At 37.3% G+C, this 19,869-nt stretch overlaps 1 protein-coding gene and 1 pseudogene across 1 annotated transcript in view; both read left to right on the top strand.

The window, feature by feature from the left end:
• The window catches only part of ADAM28 (ADAM metallopeptidase domain 28), a 74,271-nt gene extending 56,488 nt beyond the window's left edge, over nt 1-17,783 (top strand). Inside the window, 7 exon segments of the mRNA XM_042934541.1 lie at nt 11,504-11,533; nt 11,536-11,611; nt 12,640-12,718; nt 13,395-13,460; nt 13,974-14,039; nt 15,329-15,388; nt 16,186-17,783. Coding sequence (XP_042790475.1) covers nt 11,504-11,533; nt 11,536-11,611; nt 12,640-12,718; nt 13,395-13,460; nt 13,974-14,039; nt 15,329-15,388; nt 16,186-16,206 — 398 coding nt within the window. The 3' untranslated portion in view covers nt 16,207-17,783.
• LOC122218866 lies at nt 9,370-9,480 on the top strand (annotated as a pseudogene).
• Nucleotides 17,784-19,869: the final 2,086 nt, after the last annotated feature.

Genomic DNA, 19,869 nt, shown 5'->3' with positions numbered 1-19,869 from the left:
CTGAGCCACCCAGGCACCCCTCCTTAAACCACTTCCATATCATTCTATTATCTTCTCATTTCATGTCTTCTTTTTTTGTAATCTGTTGTGATTTTGTTCAGAAGACCAAGCAGATGCCACCCTAAATTTACTTAGACTCTTTATAGCTTTTATTTCTGAAGGCATAGATTCTATATGTATTCTACCTCTGCATATTATTTTAAACCTAATCTTTTTTTATATTTTTATGCTTTTTTCCCCTCAATTGCATATCATCCAATAAAGGAGAATAAACTCCAACACACATTGTTAAAGTATTTCTTGAAAACTTTAAATCCAAGGACTGGCGATGCAAAGATACATTATACTACATCAAATTTATATCTTAAGGGAATCAAGGAGGCAGCTGGAGTAGTTCATGATACATGTGGGGACGTTTTTCTCCGAATCACTTATTCTCCTTGTTAAAACCACTGTGTCAAGATTCAACTTCATCCGTTAGGTTTTCTTTTTGTTTTGTTTTTGTTTCCATTTCTGGTACTACCTCTGACCCAACCGTCAAGGAAAGCCTCCACCAGACTGGTGAAAGTCCTCTAATTCAGGAAAGTGTCCTGTCTCCAAAAGGACAGACCTCAGCGGATAGTTTTCATGATATCCAGGCTTCACATCTAAACCTGAATGAGAAAAATTCCATTTCTATTTTTATTAAATTCTAACTAGAATTCAGAATTTTCTACGATTACAGGGATGTAAGGCAACAAACCACCATGGTATTAGTAGTTCCCATGACTTTGTCACCCATACAAATTATATATATTTTTATATCACATTGTGGTTGCTACATAAATCTTTATTTTTTAAAAATTTATTTTTAAAAATTTTTTTTTAACGTTTATTTATTTTTGAGACAGAGAGAGACAGAGCGTGAACGGGGGAGGGTCAGAGAGAGGGAGACACAGAATCCGAAACAGGCTCCGGGCTCTGAGCTGTCAGCACAGAGCCCGACGCGGGGCTCGAACTCACGGACTGTGAGATCATGACCTGAGCCCAAGTCGGGTGCCCAACCGACTGAGCCACCCAGGGGCCCCAAAAATTTATTTATTTAAATTGAAGTTAGTTAACATACAGTATAGTGTTGGTTTCAGGAGTAGAACTCAGTGATTCATCACTTACATATAACACCCAGGGCTCATCCCAACAAGTGCCCTCCTTAACGCCCATCACCCATCTAGCCCATCCCCCCACCACCTCCCTCCAGCAAACCTCAACTTGTGCTCTATTGTTAAGAGTCTCTTATGGCTTACCTCCCTCTCTTTTTATCTTATTTTTCCCTTTCCTTCCCTTATGTTCATCTGTTGTGTTCCTTAAATTTCACATATGAGTGAAATCATATGATATTTGTCTTTCTCTGACTGATTTATTTCGCTTAGCATAATACACTCTAGTTCCATCCGTGTTATTTCAGTATTTTTTGATCACCAAGCAATATTCTGTTGTGTGTATACACACACACACACACACACACACACACACACACACATATATATATATATATATACATACCACATCTTCTTTATACATTCATCAGGTGATGGACATTTGGGCTCTATCCATAATTTGTCTATAGCTGACAATGCAGCTATAAACATCGGGATTTCCCTGATGATGAGTGATGTTGAGCATGTGTCTGTTAGCCATCTGGATGTCTTCTTTGGAGATGTGTCTGTTCATGTCTTCTGCCCATTTCTTCACTGGGTTATTTGTTTTTTGGGTGTTGAGTTGGATAAGTTTTTTTATAGATCTTGGATACTAATCCTTTATCCAATATGTCATTTGCAAATACCTTCTCCCGTTCTGTCGGGTGGCTTTCAGTTTTGTTGATTGTTTCCTTAGCTGTGCAGAAGCTTTTTATCTTGAGGAGGTCCCAATAGTTCATTTTTGCTTTTGTTTCCCTCGCCTGCGGAGACTTGTCTAGTAAGAAGTTGCTGTGGTCAAAGAGGTTGCTGCCTACATTCTCCTGTAGGATTTTGATGGCTTCCTGTCTCACATTTAGGTTTTCCATCCATTTTGGATTTATTTTTGTGTATGGTATAAGAAAGTTGGTCCAGGTTCATTCTTCTGCATGTCACTGCCCAGTTTTCCTAATACCATTTGCTGAAGAGACTGTCTTTTTTCCATTGGGTATTCTTTCCTGTTTTGTTGAAGATGAATTGGCCATGCATTTATGGGTCCATTTCTGGGTTCTCTATTCTGTTCCATTGATTTCTGTCCATTTTTGTGCCAGTACCATACTGTCTTAAGATTACAGCTTTGTAATATCGCTTGAAGTCCAGAATTTTCATGCCTCTAGCTTTGATTTTCTTTTTCAACGTTACTTTAGCTATTTGGAGTCTTTTCTGGTTCCCTACAAATTTTAGAATTGTTTGTTCTAACTCTATGAAAAATGCCGGTGTTATTTGGATAGGGATTGCACTGCATGTGTAGATTGTTTTGGGTAGTATAGACATTTTAGTAATATTTGGTCTTCTAACCCATAAACATGGAATGTTTTTCCTTTTTTGTGTGCGTCTTCTTCAATTTCTTTCAGAAGCTTTCTCAAGTTTTCAGTGTACAGATCTTTTACCTCTTTGGTTAGGTTTATTCCTAGGTATTTTATGGGTTATGGTACAATTATAAATAGGATCGATTTCTTGATTTCTCATTCTGCTGCTTCCTTATTGGTGTATAGAAATGCAACCAAATTCTGTATATTGTTTTATATCCTATGAATTTGCTGAATTCATGGATCAGTTCTAGCAGTTTTTTGGTGAAGCCTTTTGGGTTTTCCACATAGAGTGTCATGTCATCTATGAAAAGTGAAAATTTGACTTCCTCCTTGCCGATTTGGATGCCTTTTATTTCTTTTTGTTTTCTGAATGATGAGGCTAGGACTTCCAACACTATGCTGAATAGCAGTGGTGACAGTGAACATCCCTGTTGTGTTCCTGACCTTAGAGGGGAAGCTCTTAGTTTTTTCCCATTGAGGATGATATTATCTGTGAGTCTTTTGTATATGGCCTTTAAGATTTTGAATTATGTTCCTTCTATCCCTACTTTCTTGAGGTTTTTTATCAAGAAAAGATGCTGTATTTTGTCAAATGCTTTTTCTGCATCCATTGAGAGGCTCATATACTTTTTATCCTTTCTTTTTACAATGTGGTATGTCACATTGGTTGATTTGTGAATACTGAACCAGACCTGCAGCCCAGGAATAAATTCCACTTGATTGTGGTGAATAATTCTTTCAATGTACTGTTGAATTCAATTTGCTAGTATCTTGTGGAGAATTTTTGCATCCAGTTTTGCCAGGAATATTGGCCTGTAATTTTCCTTTTCAGGGGGGTCTTTGTTTAGTTTTAAAATGAAGGTAATGTTGGCTTCATAGAATGAGGTGGGAAGCTTTCTTTCCATTTCTATTTTTGGGGGTCAGTTTGAAAAGAATAGGTATTAACTCTGCTTTAAATGTCTGGTAGAATTCCCGTGGGAAGCCTTCTGGCCCAGGACTCGTGTTTGTTGAGAGATTTTTGATAACTTATTCAATTTCTTTGCTGGTTATGTGTCTTTTCAAATTTTCTATTTCTTCCTGTTTCAGTTTTGGTAGTGCATGAGTCCCTAAGAATTGGTCCATTTCTTCCAGATTGCCCAGTTTGTTGGCGTATAATTTTTCATAGTATTCTCTTAAAATTGTTTGTATTTCTGTGGTGTTGGTTGTGATCTCTGTTCTTTCATTTGTTATTTTATCTGTTTGGGTTTTCTCTCTCTCTCTCTCTCTCTCTCTCTCTCTCTCTCTTGATAAGTCTGGCTAGGGGGTTTATCAATTTTGTTTCTTCTTTCAAAAAACCAGCTCTTAGTTTCGTTGATCTGTTCTGTATTTTGTCTGTTTGTTTGTTTCTATATCATTTATTTCTGCTCTAATCTTTATTATTTCCCTTCTTCTGCTGGCTTTAGGCTTTATTTGCTTTTCTATCTCCTTTGGATGTAAAGTTAGACTGTATATTTGGGACCTTTCTTGCTTCTTGAGATAGACCTGAATTGCAATGTATTTTCTTCTTAGGATTGTCTTTGCTGCATCCCAAAGGGTTTGGACTGTCATATTTTCATTTTCATTTGCTTCCATGTATTTTTTATTTCTTCTTTAGTTTCCTGGTTAACCCATTCATTCTTTAGGAGAATATTCTTCAACCTCCATGTATTTGAGGGCTTTCCAAACTTTTTCTTGTGGTTGATTTCAAGTTTCATAGCATTGTGATCTGAAAATATGCATGGTATGATCTCGATCTTTTTGTACCTGTTGAGGGCTGATGGCTACATGAATCTTTAAGTATCACATATATGTATCTCTAGTTTGAAATTATGGTGGTTATTAATCTACCATTAGATCTTATAATTTAGGGCTTAAAAAGAAGCAAATATTTAACTATATCACAGATTGTTTTATAATATTTTGACAAGTGTATTCCAATATCATTGGCTTCCTTTTAGTTCTATACATTTTATTAATGAATTTAAAAACATTCAGGGAGGGGTGCCTGGGGGGCTCAGTCGGTTAAGCGTCCGACTTCGGCTCAGGTCACGATCTCGCAGTATGTGGGTTCGAGCACAGGTCACGAACTTGCGGTATGTGGGTTCAAGCCCCGCGTCGGGCTCTGTGCTGACTGCTCAGAGCCCGGAGCCTGTTTCAGATTCTGTGTCTCCCTCTCTCTCTGACCCTCCCCTGTTCATGCTCTGTCTCTCTCTGTCTCAAAAATAAATAAACGTTAAAAAAAATTTTTTTAATTAAAAAAAAAACATTCAGGGAAAGGGCTTACAGGTTTTATCAGATTTCCAAAATGATCTGTGGCACATAAAAGGTTAAGATCCCTGCTCTATAGTATGGCCATATATAACCATGGGCTTTCAAGCTTACTTAATTAAAGCCATTTTTTCAGTAAAATTTATACAGAAAACATATAAATAGATACATTCCATATATTATTTAGATACATTTATACTATAACATATATATATATGTAATATAAATTATAAAATGAGTATTCATACAATGCAATCTGGGCAAAGGAACAGAGCATTGCCAGCAGTCCAGACATCTCCTCCCTTGGCCCCATACCTGTCCTAATGTCCTCTCTCCTTCTGAAGGTTAACCCTTTCCTCTATACCATGTTTTCAAAATCATGTATCTGGAATTAGTTTATTTTTGCTATTGTGCATAATATCACAATTTTGTCATGTATTGGTGTAATTATATATCTATATCTTGATATCTATCTATATCTATATCTAGATATAGATCTAGATAAGATATAGATATATCTATATCTATAGATATATCTATATAAATATCTATATAAATATATCTATATAGATATATCTATATCGATATATCTATATCTATATCTATAGATCTATATAGATCTATAGATATAGATATAGATATATCGATATAGATATAGATATGACAATTTCCTTTCTTACTGCTTTTATGGATACTTCAAGGCTATGTTGAAAAAAATTTCCATAAATGTTATCATTCAAGTCCAGTTTTTTAAATGCTTATTTATTTTTGAGTGAAGATAAGTCGGGGAGGGGCAGAGAGAGAGAGAGAGAGAGACAGAGACAGAGAATCACAAGCAGGCTCTGCGCTATCAGCACAGAGCCCATGTGGAGCTCGAATTCATGAACCTTGAGATGGTGACTGGAGCCGAAATCCAAGGTCGGAGGCTTAACTGGCTGCGTCACCCAGGCACCCCACATTCAAATCTATTTATCTTAACTATATCATACCAAATTGTTTCCAGGGTGGTTGTACAAATTAACACTCCCAGCAGCAGTGAGTATAAGTTCCTATTGTTCTACGACCTTTAAGCCGTTTGCCATTGGCAGATAGCAAATTTTAGCCCTTTTGGCTAAGTTTTTGTGACGGCATGTTGGGTTTTTAATTTTGCTTTCTGTAACTACTACCACTCTGAATAATAAAAGAATATTTCCTTATCTTTTGGCCATTTGGATTATATTTTCTGTGAAGAATTTGTTTAAGCCTTTTTGTATTTCTAGTGAGTTGTCTCTCCCCACCTTTTTATTCACTTGTATATGTTTTAATATTATATTTTTCATATAAACTCTTTTCAGTTATATATGTTAAAAATAACTTCCCTCCTTCTGAGTTTTCTTATGCTTTTTGTGGTGTTATGTGATTATCAGAAGTTTTTAATGCAGTAGAGTCAATTTTTTCATCATTTCCTTATTGTTAGTTGTGTGTGTGTGTGTGTGTGTGTGTGTGTCCTTTTTAAAGGAAATTTTCCCTACTCTGAAATTGTGAATATATATTTGTGTATTGTCTTCTAAAAAGCATTATTTTATTCTCTTTTCAAATTTAAGTCTCTATCTGAAATTGTTTTGTGTATGATGCAAATGTTTAATTTCATTTTTATCCCAGATGGATGCCCAATTGTCACATCATCATTCATATGATGATCCTTCCCTAAGGACCCACAGTGACACTTATCTAATAAAGCAAGTGTTCATATATGTGTCTTTCTGGGATATCTGTTCTTTTCTGGTGGTCCTATTTATCTGTGTACTCTGGCACTCTTTTACCACCAGGTCTTTGAAATAATTTTGATCTAGGTGGTCCTTTAACTCTGTTCTTTATGAATGATTTGGTGAGTAGTTTTTTGTACTTTCACATATATTCTCAAGTTACACACACAATTCCTGTTGGGATTTTCATTTAACATAGACCACATCTGTGGTCTCTATGGGAACAATGAGCACATATAAGCTATTGAATTCCAAATCTATTGACAAAATGTCTATCCGTTTATTTAGTTTTTCTTAATTTTGCCAGCTAATACTTGGTAGCTTCACCACAACAATTTTGCATATATTTTATTAGGTTTGTTTCTAGGAATTTAAGTTTTACTGTATATTTTAAATGGGCTCTTTTGAAAAATATTTTTCAGCTATTACTAGAATATAGAAATTCAACTAATTTTTGTATATTCATTTTTGTGTCAGGCACCTATACTACCTCTCTTAATAATTCTAGTAATTTATCTGTAAATTTTAGCAGATTTCCTACATAATCATATTATTTCAGAAAATGACAGCTTTGTTCGTATCTCTCTAATCTTTACAATTTTAATTCTTGCATTTGTTTTCCTTCACTGAATAGAGCCTCCCGTACAACGCAGAATAAAAATAGTGATAAAAAGTTTCTTTGTTTTTCTTCCAATCTCAAAGGAGAGACTTGCAGTATTTTGTCCCAGTATATGAAGGTATTCTGTACATATTTAGATCTTCTTCAGATTAGGAAAATTCACTTCTATTCCTACTTTGCTGAGAATTAAATCAAAGACATTTTCTTTCTTTATTGGGTGAGATTTCTTACCCCTTTATTCAGCTAGTATTTCAAAGTAAATTGATTGATATGTGAACATGTATTTAACTTTGCAATCTTTGGATAAACTCAACATAGAAACAGTGTGTCTTACACATATTGATCGATGAAGTTTGCTATTTTATGCCTGTGAGTGATACTGTCCCGTAATTTCTTTATACTGTACTTGCTCAGTGTGGGTGTTGTTATGGTATGTTATGCATAGAAAATGAATTAGAAAGTATTCATTTTTTATATTCTCTGGAATACCTTGTATAAGAATAGAAGAGCCAATTTCTTTAGTAGTTATAAAACCCTTCAGGCTTTTAATTTTTTCATATATAAATTTTGTTATATTATGGTTTCCTATACATTTTTTCTGCTTTATCTAAATTTAATTTGGCCATCACATTTACTTTTTTTAAGTTTATTTATTTATTTTGAGAGAGAGAGGGCGTGAGCAAGTGTGAGCAGGGGAAGGGCAGAGGGAGGGGGAGAGAAAGAATCTCAAGAAGGCTCCACACTGTCAGCAAAGAGCCCAACGTGGAGTTGGACCCGCGAACCATGAGTTCATGACCTGAGCCAAAAGCGAGTTGGATATTTAACCGACTGAGCCACCCAGGCTCCCCCTCACTTTTCTTTCTATCAATGTAATCTATAGAATCATTTTTTTTCTCTTTTTAAATATCATCCAAATACAAATTTTCAATTGTTATTATTTTTTTATTATTTGTTTTCCTTTTTTTACATTTTGTTTGCTATTTCAATTTATACTGTAATTTATCCTATTCCAGTCCCTTTCCTTAAGTTTATTTGTCTTAAATAAATTCTCGAAAGGGGTATTTGGTTCATTAACTTTCAGCCCCCTTTTTCAATACATTTTTTTGAGGTTTATAAATCCATACATTTTTCTCTAAGACCTCTCTTAGTTGTCGCCCATTTGCTAAAGGATATTTTCATTATCGTTTGATTCAAATTATACTGTGTTCTCCCTTTTCTCTCTTCTTTGGCCCTTGAAATGCTTAGACATATGTTTCTTAACGTGTGTGCTTATTCAGACTTTCCACGTGTTGTTAGATTAATACTTAACATAATCCCATAAGGATCAGAGAAACGACTAGGGTAAGAATCTGTTGATATATGTGGAGACTTGCTTGCTGCATGGCTCGGCATGTGCCCATGTTTCTGTCTGTGCACACAAAAATATGTATTCCACGGTTGTTCTCTGCAGCATTTTCTATGTTTGTGAGGCCACCTTTGTTCACCGTGTGTGTGTATATCAATCCCTACTGATATCTTGTTTGTTTGTGCTATCAGTTACTGAGCCAGGAGTCTTAGAATCCCTCACTATAACTGTGAATTTGGTTATGACTTCTTGTTCTACCAGTGCTTATATATTTTGCGACCACGCTACGATTACATAAAAGTTTAGAATTGTTATGTCTTCTCAGTGAATTGGCACTTTAATCCGCATGCAATGCTTCTGTGGATCTCCAGTCTTCTTCTTTTACAAGTTTTTTTTTAGTGTTGGCTTCTTTTTGAGAGGGAGGAGGACAGTGCGCGAGAAGCGGAGGGGCAGAGAGAGAAGGCGACAGAATCCAAAACAGGCTCCAGGCTCTGAGCTGTCAGCACAGAGCCTGATGAGGGGCTTGCACTCACAAGCCATGGGATCGTGACCTGAACTGAAGTCGGCCGCTTAGCTGACTGAGCCACCTAGGAACCCGTTCATGCTTTTTAAAGTCTATAGTAAGACTAATATAGCTATACCAAATTTCTGTTGGTCTCCTTTGCATTGGCATAACATTTTTCCGTACTCGTACTTTCATTCTTTCTGAAGCATCGTGTTTTATATCTGTCTGTTTTTGAAAAGTGTGGAAATATACACATTCTTAAAATTTTAGTCTTACGATATATATTTTTAAACCAGGGTACTTAGTCCATTTAAATTAAAGGTAACTACTGATATACTTGGGTGCATCGCTTCTCGGCCTTTTGGCTAAGATCAAGTGTAGTATCTGATATACTTGGGTGTAATCTACAATCATATTATATGACTTTTATTTGTTCTCCTGTTCTACGTTCCTTTTTCTCCTCTTCCTTGCTTTCTTATGGACTTACTGAGGATTTTAATCATTCCATTTTTCTTTTTATTAATTCAGAGATTACGTATTTATTTTATATTATTTTAGTGGCCATTATGAACATATTCGTTTTATTTGGTGTTGTAAAAAATCGACATTACCTTTTAGAAAAGTTTTGGGTTCACAGCAAAAGTGAGCAGAAAGTAGAAAAGGATGCCTCGCCATCCTTCCCTGACGCAAAGCCTTCCTCACTATCAACATCCTCCACCAGAGTGGTACGTTGTCACAACCGATGACACACAATTGTCACTCAAAGGCCATAGTTTAAATTCAGGGTCATGCTTGGTTTATTTACTTTTCATTCCTTCCTGCATTTCTGAACTTCCAAGACCAGGATCATTTTCCTTTCTGTCTTTCTGGGTTCCTGCCCTCTCACTAATCTTTCCAAGGTCATTTCCCCCTATTTTTTAAATTTAATTTTTTTAATGTTTGTTTATTTTTGAGAGAGAGGAAAAGCACGAGACAGGGAGGGGTAAAGAGAAAGGGAGACACAAAATCTGAAGCAGGCTCCAGGCTCTGAGCTGTCAGCCCAGAAGCGGGGCTCGAACTCACGAACTGCAAGATCATGACCTGAACGAGAGTTGGACACTTAACCAACTGAGCCACTGAGATGCCTGTTCCCCATTTTTTTTTTTTCAAATATTTCCATAACTTTGACAACTTTTGTTTTTGGTTTTTTTTTTGGAAAAATGTCTTAGTTGCTCTTAGTGGGAGAGTTAGTCTGAATTTCCCAGACCGCCATTACCAGAAACAGAAGAGTGTATTTACTCTTCAATTATTTCCATCTTCAAATGCATACCTACTTCCAATTACGATACTTCTCATCTGTCTTATACCCCACCTTTCTCTGCAGACCTTGTCCTTTCAAATTAGGGGTGTTTGTGAAGCAGTCAATTTCCTCTTTCCTCTGGTGCCATGTTAGTCTTCCGAAAATAGTTACAATTTTAATGTTAGTGCCAGTCCTTTTTTTTCATTTTTTGATTCTGAATATTTCTATACCATATTCAACACAAACCCTTCAGAATTTTATTTCCTTTGGCCTTTTTGATCGGAATTGTTATGCAAGGTGGAAAACATTAAATGTTTGTCATTATCTTAAAATTCTGCTTCTGACATATTTGCCTCCGTCTGCATGTATGCATGTTCACACTTGGGAGTTTTTCTCTCATTTCTGCAACATTTAATTTTATTATTGCTCTGCTGAGCTCTAATAAGAAAGCAGTAGTTGTTTGCATTGCCCCCTCAAACTTGTACCTCCTGGTCTCTGAAGCTTCTGACTATTATAAGAGAAATTAATGTCTGCGGTAGCAAAAGATTGAAGTTGCATTCATTACTTAGATCAGGAATTAAAACAGAGGAAACACCATCTAGATCCAGGAAATGTGTTCAAATCATTCCGCAGTTCACTGGGTCACATAATCTCTTTTCTGTCCGTAATCATTCTGCTCTGGAGCCAACATCAGTAAGACACTCGCTTGTGTCGCTCTCAATTCTGGTCTTCGTGTTTTCACTCCTTATTTGCTACCGACAGGAATATGATCTCAAGCCTTCCTTTGCTTTTTCTCTGATTCCAAGGCTGAGTGTGAAAAGTGTGCCACTCCTTTTCTTCCATCTCCTGACTTCGTATCTCCTCTCCTCTCCCAGCCCTACACTTTCCAGAGGTTACAGACGTCGAGCCTTCTAAAAATTCTCAGCAGCATGATGCCTGACCTCCCTCATATGCAATGTTTAGTACAATATGGATTTCCCCTTTACTTTCTCTATCTGCATAACATTACAACACTCAAGATCAAAATGCATTTTTATTTTATTGACTATTAGAGATTTTCCAGGGAATGCGTGTTTTGGACGGGGCGGGGGGGTGGGAAACGGGAGGTGGAATTTGTGATGAGAAAAGAAATAAGGACTAGAGTGATGCATATTTGTGAATTTCTCATGCCCTCACCAGCTCTGCTTCTCTTTGTTGCAGACTTCTCCATTGTGGTCGGGGTGCTGTTCCCGTGGCTGTCATATTTGTGGTGGTTGCTATAGTAATCTGGCACCAAAGCCCCAGACGAAAGCAGAAGAAAGTCCAGAGGTAGCCTTCTATCTTGCTTTGGGGACTTTTTGGCCTCTAATTTATTTTAAATTTAAGGAGCTGACCCAAATTCTCAAAGTTAATTAGGGTTCCCTTCAAATACTCTGAAATGAGTCCAGATGCATTTTTTCTTGGACCAGATGCTGGGTGTCAGTTTTACTGGGAAATCCTGCACAGTAAGACATGTCTTTTTGTGTTGATCACTGTATTTATAATTAATAAATATAATTAATAATATAATTAATAGAGTTATTCTATTTATTTATTTTATCTATCTATTCTATTTATAATTAATAAATATAATTAATAATATAATGAATAAAGTTATTCTAACTCTCATCATTAAGGATTTTACACCCATTGTAGGAATAAAATATGGAACTCTTATCGGTCGCTAGCTTATGACACGTGCTGTGCTAAGTCTTTTTGCATTCATTATCTCTAATCTTCACAAGAAGGTTGTGAAGTACTAACTGTTAATGCCATTTTATAGATGAAAAGGTATTGTATATTAATTCTTACAACACTCTTGCAAAGCCAGGCACTTTACACTTGTCCTAAAGTGGAAGCAAACGTTCAGAGAGGCTAAAAATATGTTCAAAGTTTTACAAAGTAAATCGGTGGAATCTGGCTTTCCACCTAGATTGCCTCATCTTTCAAACACGGTCTTGACACTGGAGCGTCTTTCTAGCATTTTTAAAACACCGACTTACTCACATGTAATGGGTTTTCCTAAATATTGAGTGAATAAATCATTAATGAAATAACATAATTTTTACAACCGTTGATTCAGTGCCATCGTTATTAGGAATTCAGGGCTCTGTAGAGAATCACAAAGAAAATTCGTGGTGGTGATTATGAATTCCAGGACAAGGAAACCTTAAGAATGTCCTAGAGAACAGAAGAAAGGCCAGTCAATGACCAAAGATGATGCAACAGGCAAAGGAAATTGGCAAACTTCTCTTGAATGTCCTCATCATGGTGAAGGAACTGCTAAGTCAATGTATATGATATGCTTTCATATACAGGCCAGCGTCTACCACTGGCACCAGGCCTCGCAAACAGAAGAAGAACCCACAGACGGTGAAGGCTGTACGACCCCAAGAGGTGAACCATAGTTGGTAGTGTGTTTGCCTTGGGCCCCGGTTCATGATTCTCTCATTGTCTCTTCTATCGTTCCTACTCAGCGGCGTTTTACAAATCCAGCCACCAGTTAGTATATAGTAAGAATTTGGGGCTCCGTAACTACACATTCAGAAATTTCTCCTTTGCCTTTGTTTTAAATCCCAAAGAGTCTTCCCAAAATGCAGAGGCTCCTTGCTGAAGTTCACAAATGCAAAGAAGTAAAGAGAACAAGGAGGGCAGACTCCAGATCTCTCTCTCTCTCTCTCTCTCTCCCCCCCGCCCACACACACTGACTGTAGGTGGACCCTTTCCCTTTTGCAAATGTCCCAATAAAGACAACGATATGTATAGTTCCATGACAGCATATATAATATGTATAACCCTTAAAGCCCTGGCTGTGTCTTGCAAGTTTAGAAATTCGGGCAGAGGTTGGTTAATGGCAATGCCATTGGCCGTGATGTTTAATGGAAACTTACCTGTCTCTAACAGCTCTGGTTACAGCAGAATGCAGCAGCGGGGCCACTGTGATTTCCTGTCTGGTCTCTTGTGTCATCTCAGTTTCTGATCTCCCGTGTCTTGAGAGGACTGCTTATTTGGAAGTTGAACTTAGGAAACCGATCATTTCATTTTAAGATATTATTATTATTATTATTTTTAGATGACTCAGATGAAGCTCCATACACCTGATCTGCCAGGAGAGGGCACTGAGCCTCCAGCTTCTTTTGTGAGTTAGCAACCTCTCTTAAATATCGCTTCCAATCTAATCGCAAGGAAATACCAGCAAGAGACATAACCCACGATAGCCCATTGTTTCCTCAGAAGAATGTGAAAATCTGTGCGAATATTTATATGAAAGCTAGATTTTCCTGCAAAACTTTTTGAAAATGCAAAATGTGAGAAGGTGGGCTTTTCCACTACATTCCTACGTTTAACCTCTGAACCTGAATTATGGCGGTCGGAAAAGTTGGTAACTTAATAATACGAGAAGAGTAGAAATCTGCTGTATAGAGTGCCGTCTTTGTCGTCTGTCTCCTGGCGCTGAGCTTATTTCTGAATCGCATGTGCATACCTAAATGAAAGCACTTGAACCTACAGGTTTAGGCTATTTTCATGGGCAGGATCATGAGTTCACCATGTCTAGAAAGGATTGAAGCCTTTCCATTCAGCACATCTCTTTTCAAGGCCCCATCTTTGCATTATTTTTTATTCTATTTTATTTCTTTTACCTTTTCACTAGCTAATTACGAAGCCAGATTTTCCACCGCCCCCAATACCTACAACCGTGTCCACTTCGTCTTTCCTGGTAAGTATCAGGTAGTCACTTAAATGACTCCTTAAATGTCATCTGGGCTGGATGTGAATGGCGTCTGTAAATCTATAGATTCTTTCTCAGGATATGTGCTCCCTAGGTCAGCCTGAGGTATTGTAGCACACAGGTATATCTGAGAAAGCAAGGCCTACTTACTATCTATAAATTAGTATGGGTATTAATTTTCTGTTGTTAAAAATAATTCTTTTTTATTTTATTTATTTTATTTATTTTATTATATGAAATGTATTGCCAAATTAGTTTCCATACAACACCCAGTGTTCATCCCAAAAGATGCCCTCTTCAATGCCCATCCCTTCCCCTCCCCTCCCTCCCACCCCCCATATGTTAAAAATAATTTTACTGTTACATAATCATCAAGAAATGATGACTAGTTCTGCTATAGGAGGTAAACAGTGTCCTTCAAAGGATAGTTTCTAGATGCTTACTTTGGAGAATATAAAATTTTATTATAAATTATATTTTACTTTTTAAGATGATATAGACAGAATAAGCCCCATATTAGCCACAATTGTCTGTGGAAGATAGGATATTAAAAAACAGACCAGGGGCGCCTGGGTGGCCTAGTCGGTTGGGCGTCCGACTTCGGCTCAGGTCATGATCTCGCGGTCTGCGGGTTCAAGCCCTGCATCAGGCTCTGGGCTGACAGCTCAGAGCCTGGAGCCTGTTTCGGATTCTGTGTCTCCCTCTCTCTCTGCCCCTCCCCTGTTCATGCTCTGTCTCTCTCTGTCTCAAAAATAAATAAATGTTAAAAAAATAATAAAAAATAATAAAAAATAAAAAATAAAAAACAGACCATATGTAGGCAAACCTGCAATAAAAGTCAGGCACTACGAAATAAAAAGTAGGATTCATTCACTTGAGTAATTACTGAGCACATTGTTTCTTCATACTTGGTACTCTGTTGTGGGTAAATGGGAAAGAACTAAATTTTTTTTTCAAAAAGTTTACATGCTTAATGTGTAAACTAGGCATATACATATAGAGCACTTAATTCCTCGTGTATTTTTTTGCACCAAAGCAAGTCATACGAATGAGAAAAATGTGGTCAAAAGGGAAATGAATGGGGTCAGATTAATTTAAAGTAAGAAAAAGATCCATTGACTATGTGGTTAGAATTTGAACTAGACCCTGAAAGTTGGGTAGAATTTAAATGAGTGATGGGGAGGTAAGGAATGATTTAAATTAGGAAATAAATATACCGAAGATTGGAAATGCATAGCATTTCTAATGACCTACTATTATTTTTGTCCCTAATATAGTATGCCACAAAAGTGCTTCCCTCTACTGTTTTTAAGGATAAAACAACATCAACACCTAAGGTAAGAGATCAATAGCCAAACTGTTGTAATCTTGTCACACTCCTACTATGAAGGAGAGAAGTTCTAACCATGTCTTCCTGGAACATGTTCACTAAGAACAGTGTCTGTATGATTATAGGATAGGAGCTAAGATGTCTTCCTTCTTTTTTAAAAAATTTTTTAAAAGATTTTTTTAAAGTGTATTTATTTTTGACAGGGAGAGAGAGAGAGACAAAGCATGAGTGAGGGAGGGGAAGAGAGAGGGAGACAGAATATGAAGCAGGCTCCAGGCTCTGAGCTGTCAGCACAGAGCCCAACGCGGGGCTGGAACTCATGGACCGCGAGATCATGACCTGAGCCGAAGTCAGACGCTCAACCGACTGAGCCACCCAGTCACGCCTAAGATGTCTTCCTTCTAAGTTTGGTCAAACCCAAGAGGAAGATGGAAGGGTTTTATCTGGAAAGGGATGATGATCCTAATATTCGTCATTTTTTCAGAAATATATCCCAGGGAAGTGAAATAGAGGGCATTTCTCATAGAATAATCATCCGATGTCTCATAAGTTTTCTGTTGATCCCTCACCTTCTTCATATTATACTAATTAGTCAGATGGATATTTGGATCCCAGTGTGAGGTTTTTCTCACTTTCTTTCCCTACCTTCCCATGTTTCCACCCCTTCACTGTGATATATCAAATAATCTATAAAATAGGATGTGTGACTACACAGAATTTATTTTAATTTCTTAAGAGTTCAAAAGTTATATAATATCTAAATTTTTGGAATAAGTTGATCATTTAAGAACTTGTCTTTTTCAGGGTTCCAACCCAAAGGTCTGAAGCAGCAACTAAGCAGGTGGTGGGTAATAATCAACTTAGAGGACTGGACAGTCTGGACGGAAGAGAAATGTACTTACTTTCCCCTTATTATTTGCTCTTGATACCCAAGGATGTTAACATTTCTTTCTTTCTTTCTTTCTTTCTTTCTTTCTTTCTTTCTTTCTTTCTTTCTTTTTGTTTCTGGATGGGAGAGGGACTGGGAGTATGTTAACATTTCTTGATTCATGTTCTACTTTGAGGAGATTAAACAAAAATTTTCTAGAGAGACATACTCTTGAGAATCTTTGTATGAATTTAAGATTTCTATTCTCCATATTCACGGGAAAGAAGATGATTCTAAACAAAGAGCTATGAATCTGACATGTCTAATTAGATGACTTTCCTAGACACCCCCCTCTTCTTACTGTTGTATTGATTACTAGTTCCTCAAATATTTTGAGTATCTTGATTTTCTCATTTAGTAAGAAGTAATTTACCCTCTACTTAAAGCCAGCAAACAAACAAATAAAAACCCTGAGTAAATTACAGGAAACTGAGAGGGATGGAAGAACATTGTATATTCATCATTAGATAACTAGGAACATCTCGATTGTTTTGACAATTAACCTGTCAAATTAGAACGCTGACAACAAAATCATATAAACATTCTCTGATTCATATAACATCTTTTTTCCTACACCATTTATTGCAATCCTTATTAGCTATGTCATTTGAAGTTTACTGTAAGTGAATAAAACTTTATTAAAGTTGTTTTTTTTTTTTCCCAGAAACTTGTCTAATTCAGTTACTGGCAAGGTTAAAGTGAACTTTGCTTTCTAAGTAGAGAAAGTTTTAGTTACATAAATTCATAACGTAAACCAGAGGTCATAAACTGGTAGTTTGCAGGACATATCTGGACTACAGAGTTGTTTTATTTGGATGGGATGATTTTGGTCATAATGTATTTTAAGATGTTTTGAATGCATTGCCAATATTTAAAAATTGGGAGATCTTGCATAAACATCCAGAGTTCCAGCTTTTTAAAAGTAATCAAATGATTTGGCAGCCCTGGAATCACATTGCCCACAGCAACCATTAGTCTAGTTGACTGGTGTTGGCATAAACATTATTGGTTGCCTTCCTTGTTTTCAGAACACCAGTTTTATTCAGTTGCCCATGTTTTAGAAAAGGCACTCCAGACTCCATCTCCAGAATAAATTGCTATTACTGTAAAGCAGTCATAATAATCGTATATCCTTTACTAGTGCTTGATTTGGTAAGTGTATGACTTCGCTCTTTTTTGTTTTGTTTCATTTTGCCGATGAGACAAGAGAAAAGATACCTTAGGAAATTTCTACAAAATATATTCTTCTGGCTGTCGGCATCTGGATAGCCTATCTGGTATTGTTGCAACCATGTTGCGATTATGAGGGCAAGGCTGATATACTCAGTAAGATAGAGCAGAAAGGTAAAAAGAATAAAACCTGGTCTCTTGATGATGTCATTGAACTGGTAGATTAATAACTGCTGAATTTACCCTATACTTTATTGGGATTTCCTGTTATGTGATCAATAAAATTTGCTTGCTGTTTAAGCCATTTCAAGTTGGGTTTTCTTTTCTTTTCTTTTCTCTTCTCTTCTCTTCTCTTCTCTCTCTTCTCTTCTCTCTTTTCTCTTCTCTTCTTTCTCTTCTCTTCTCTTCAAGAGACAGAGCATGTGCACGTGAGCAGGGGAGGGGCAGAGGGAGAGGGGGAGAGAGAATCTTAAGCAGTCTCCATGCCCAGTGCAGACCCCCTATGTGGGGCTTGAGCCCGTGAACCTTGAAATCATGACCTGAGCTGAAATAAAAAATTGGATGGCTTAACTAACTGAGCTGCCCAGGTGCCCCCCCCGCCCCACCACCCTAGATTTTCTTAATTGCCGCAGAAGTCATCCTACCTAATAAAGTAGCTGCTACCATTATCGGGGCACATGCTTTCCATGTGGGCAATTAGGGCCACTTAATCTTCACCGCTTTGTTTGTTTGTTTGTTTGTCTGTTTGTTACACTTGGCCCGTTTACCAACTTCCACCATGGACCTGGTCCCATACACCTTCCTTTCCATGGGGGACTTCACCCACCAGAAATTTGTTTCCTCTCGCAGTGTGAGTTTCTATATAAGCTCATTCTGGCCTCAAAAGTGAAACTCAGTCCCCAGCAAACCCAGAATCCATCTGTCAAATCACTCCTATTATAGCACCCTTTCCTTCCATGTGGGAGTATACTAAAGAACACATTAAAAAGTATAGCTTTATCTGTAGGGTGAAATTTCAGAAGACCTTGCCCTAACCCAGAAAGAAATCCCTATTTCCCATAAGGCCATAGTCTTACTTACGACTAGCCTATGGATCTTTCCTGTATTGTTTATTTTATTTCTTTGTTTGTTCTTCGGTTTTTGTTTTCATTCCTGTCCCTATCTCACTCTTTTTCATACTGATAAAATAGAAATCCTTCACTTAGGAATCTCCAACTAGCTACCGCATGACCCAAGCTAAAAATCAAACATCCGCTCTCAAGAGGAGGCATCTGAACTTCTCTGTAAATTCTGAAATGGTGGCCGTAGGTGTCTAATGCAGAGACCTCACAGCTCCTTATGAAGACAGATAACTCGAGGACAATGATGGTAAGATGATTCTCTTATCCTAAGACTTTGAACCCAAGCCCTGCCGAGTTTCCTACTGAGCTAACCTGTGGGACAATTTAGACAGTTCAAAGCAAAGACTTTGATTTCACCGTCCTGTTTTCCAAATTAGATCTGCCACTTAACCAACCTTAAGAGAATTCCTCGATGTGACAATTAACCACCTTGAGTATGTTACCGAACCTGCTTGTGTAATTGGTTATTTTTACTTTCTCTGCTTTAAGATGATAGATTAAACTATGGTCTTTTTCAGGTACTGTATGGCTGGTATAGCATGTGCTTTCTCTAAATACTCCTTAGCACCTCACCAAGTTACTGCTTTTTATGAGTTTTGAAAATGTTTTAAACTTTGCATGGACTGACGAAGTTTTGTGAAGTATGGGTGACAAAGAGTGCACCTTTTAGCTGCAATCAGAAATTGTGGACAGGGTGAAACTGTATTATTATTTAAGTGAGTAATAATGCCACTTATACGGTGACGACTTGAGGGTGGCCTCTGAGCGACAGACAGCGTGAACTGCACGTGTCAGGCCAACAACACGGAAGGGGCTAATTCTGCCAATGAACATGGAATGAGCTCAGGAACAGCCCACATCCCAGTTAGACCTCAGCTGCTATCTGATGAGAAAAACAGAAGCAGAAGACTCCGCTCCGATTTGCCCAGATGCTACAAAAATAGAAACTTTGAGAGAATAAATACATGTTCTTTTAAGCTGCTGTGGTTTGGGGAAAGTTTTTTGTGTTTATTATTTATTTTGAGAGAGAGAGAGAGAGAGAGAGAGAGAGGCAGAGAGAGGAAAAGAAAGAATCCCAAGCAGGCTCCGCAATGTCAGCACAGAGCCCGACACAGGGCTCGATCTCACGAACCGTGAGACCACGACCTGAGCTGAAATCAAGAGTCGGACACTCAATCAACTGAGCCACCCGGGTGCTCAGGTTTGGGGAAATTTGTTATGCAGCAATAGATTAACTACTGCAAAGGAGTAGAGATCAAATGTTTTGAA

Source organism: Panthera leo, chromosome B1, assembly GCF_018350215.1.
Source record: "Panthera leo isolate Ple1 chromosome B1, P.leo_Ple1_pat1.1, whole genome shotgun sequence".
Classification (NCBI taxonomy): Eukaryota; Metazoa; Chordata; class Mammalia; order Carnivora; family Felidae; genus Panthera; species Panthera leo.
The sequence above is the reverse complement of the archived record's forward strand: the minus strand, read 5'-3'. Positions and strand labels throughout refer to the sequence as shown.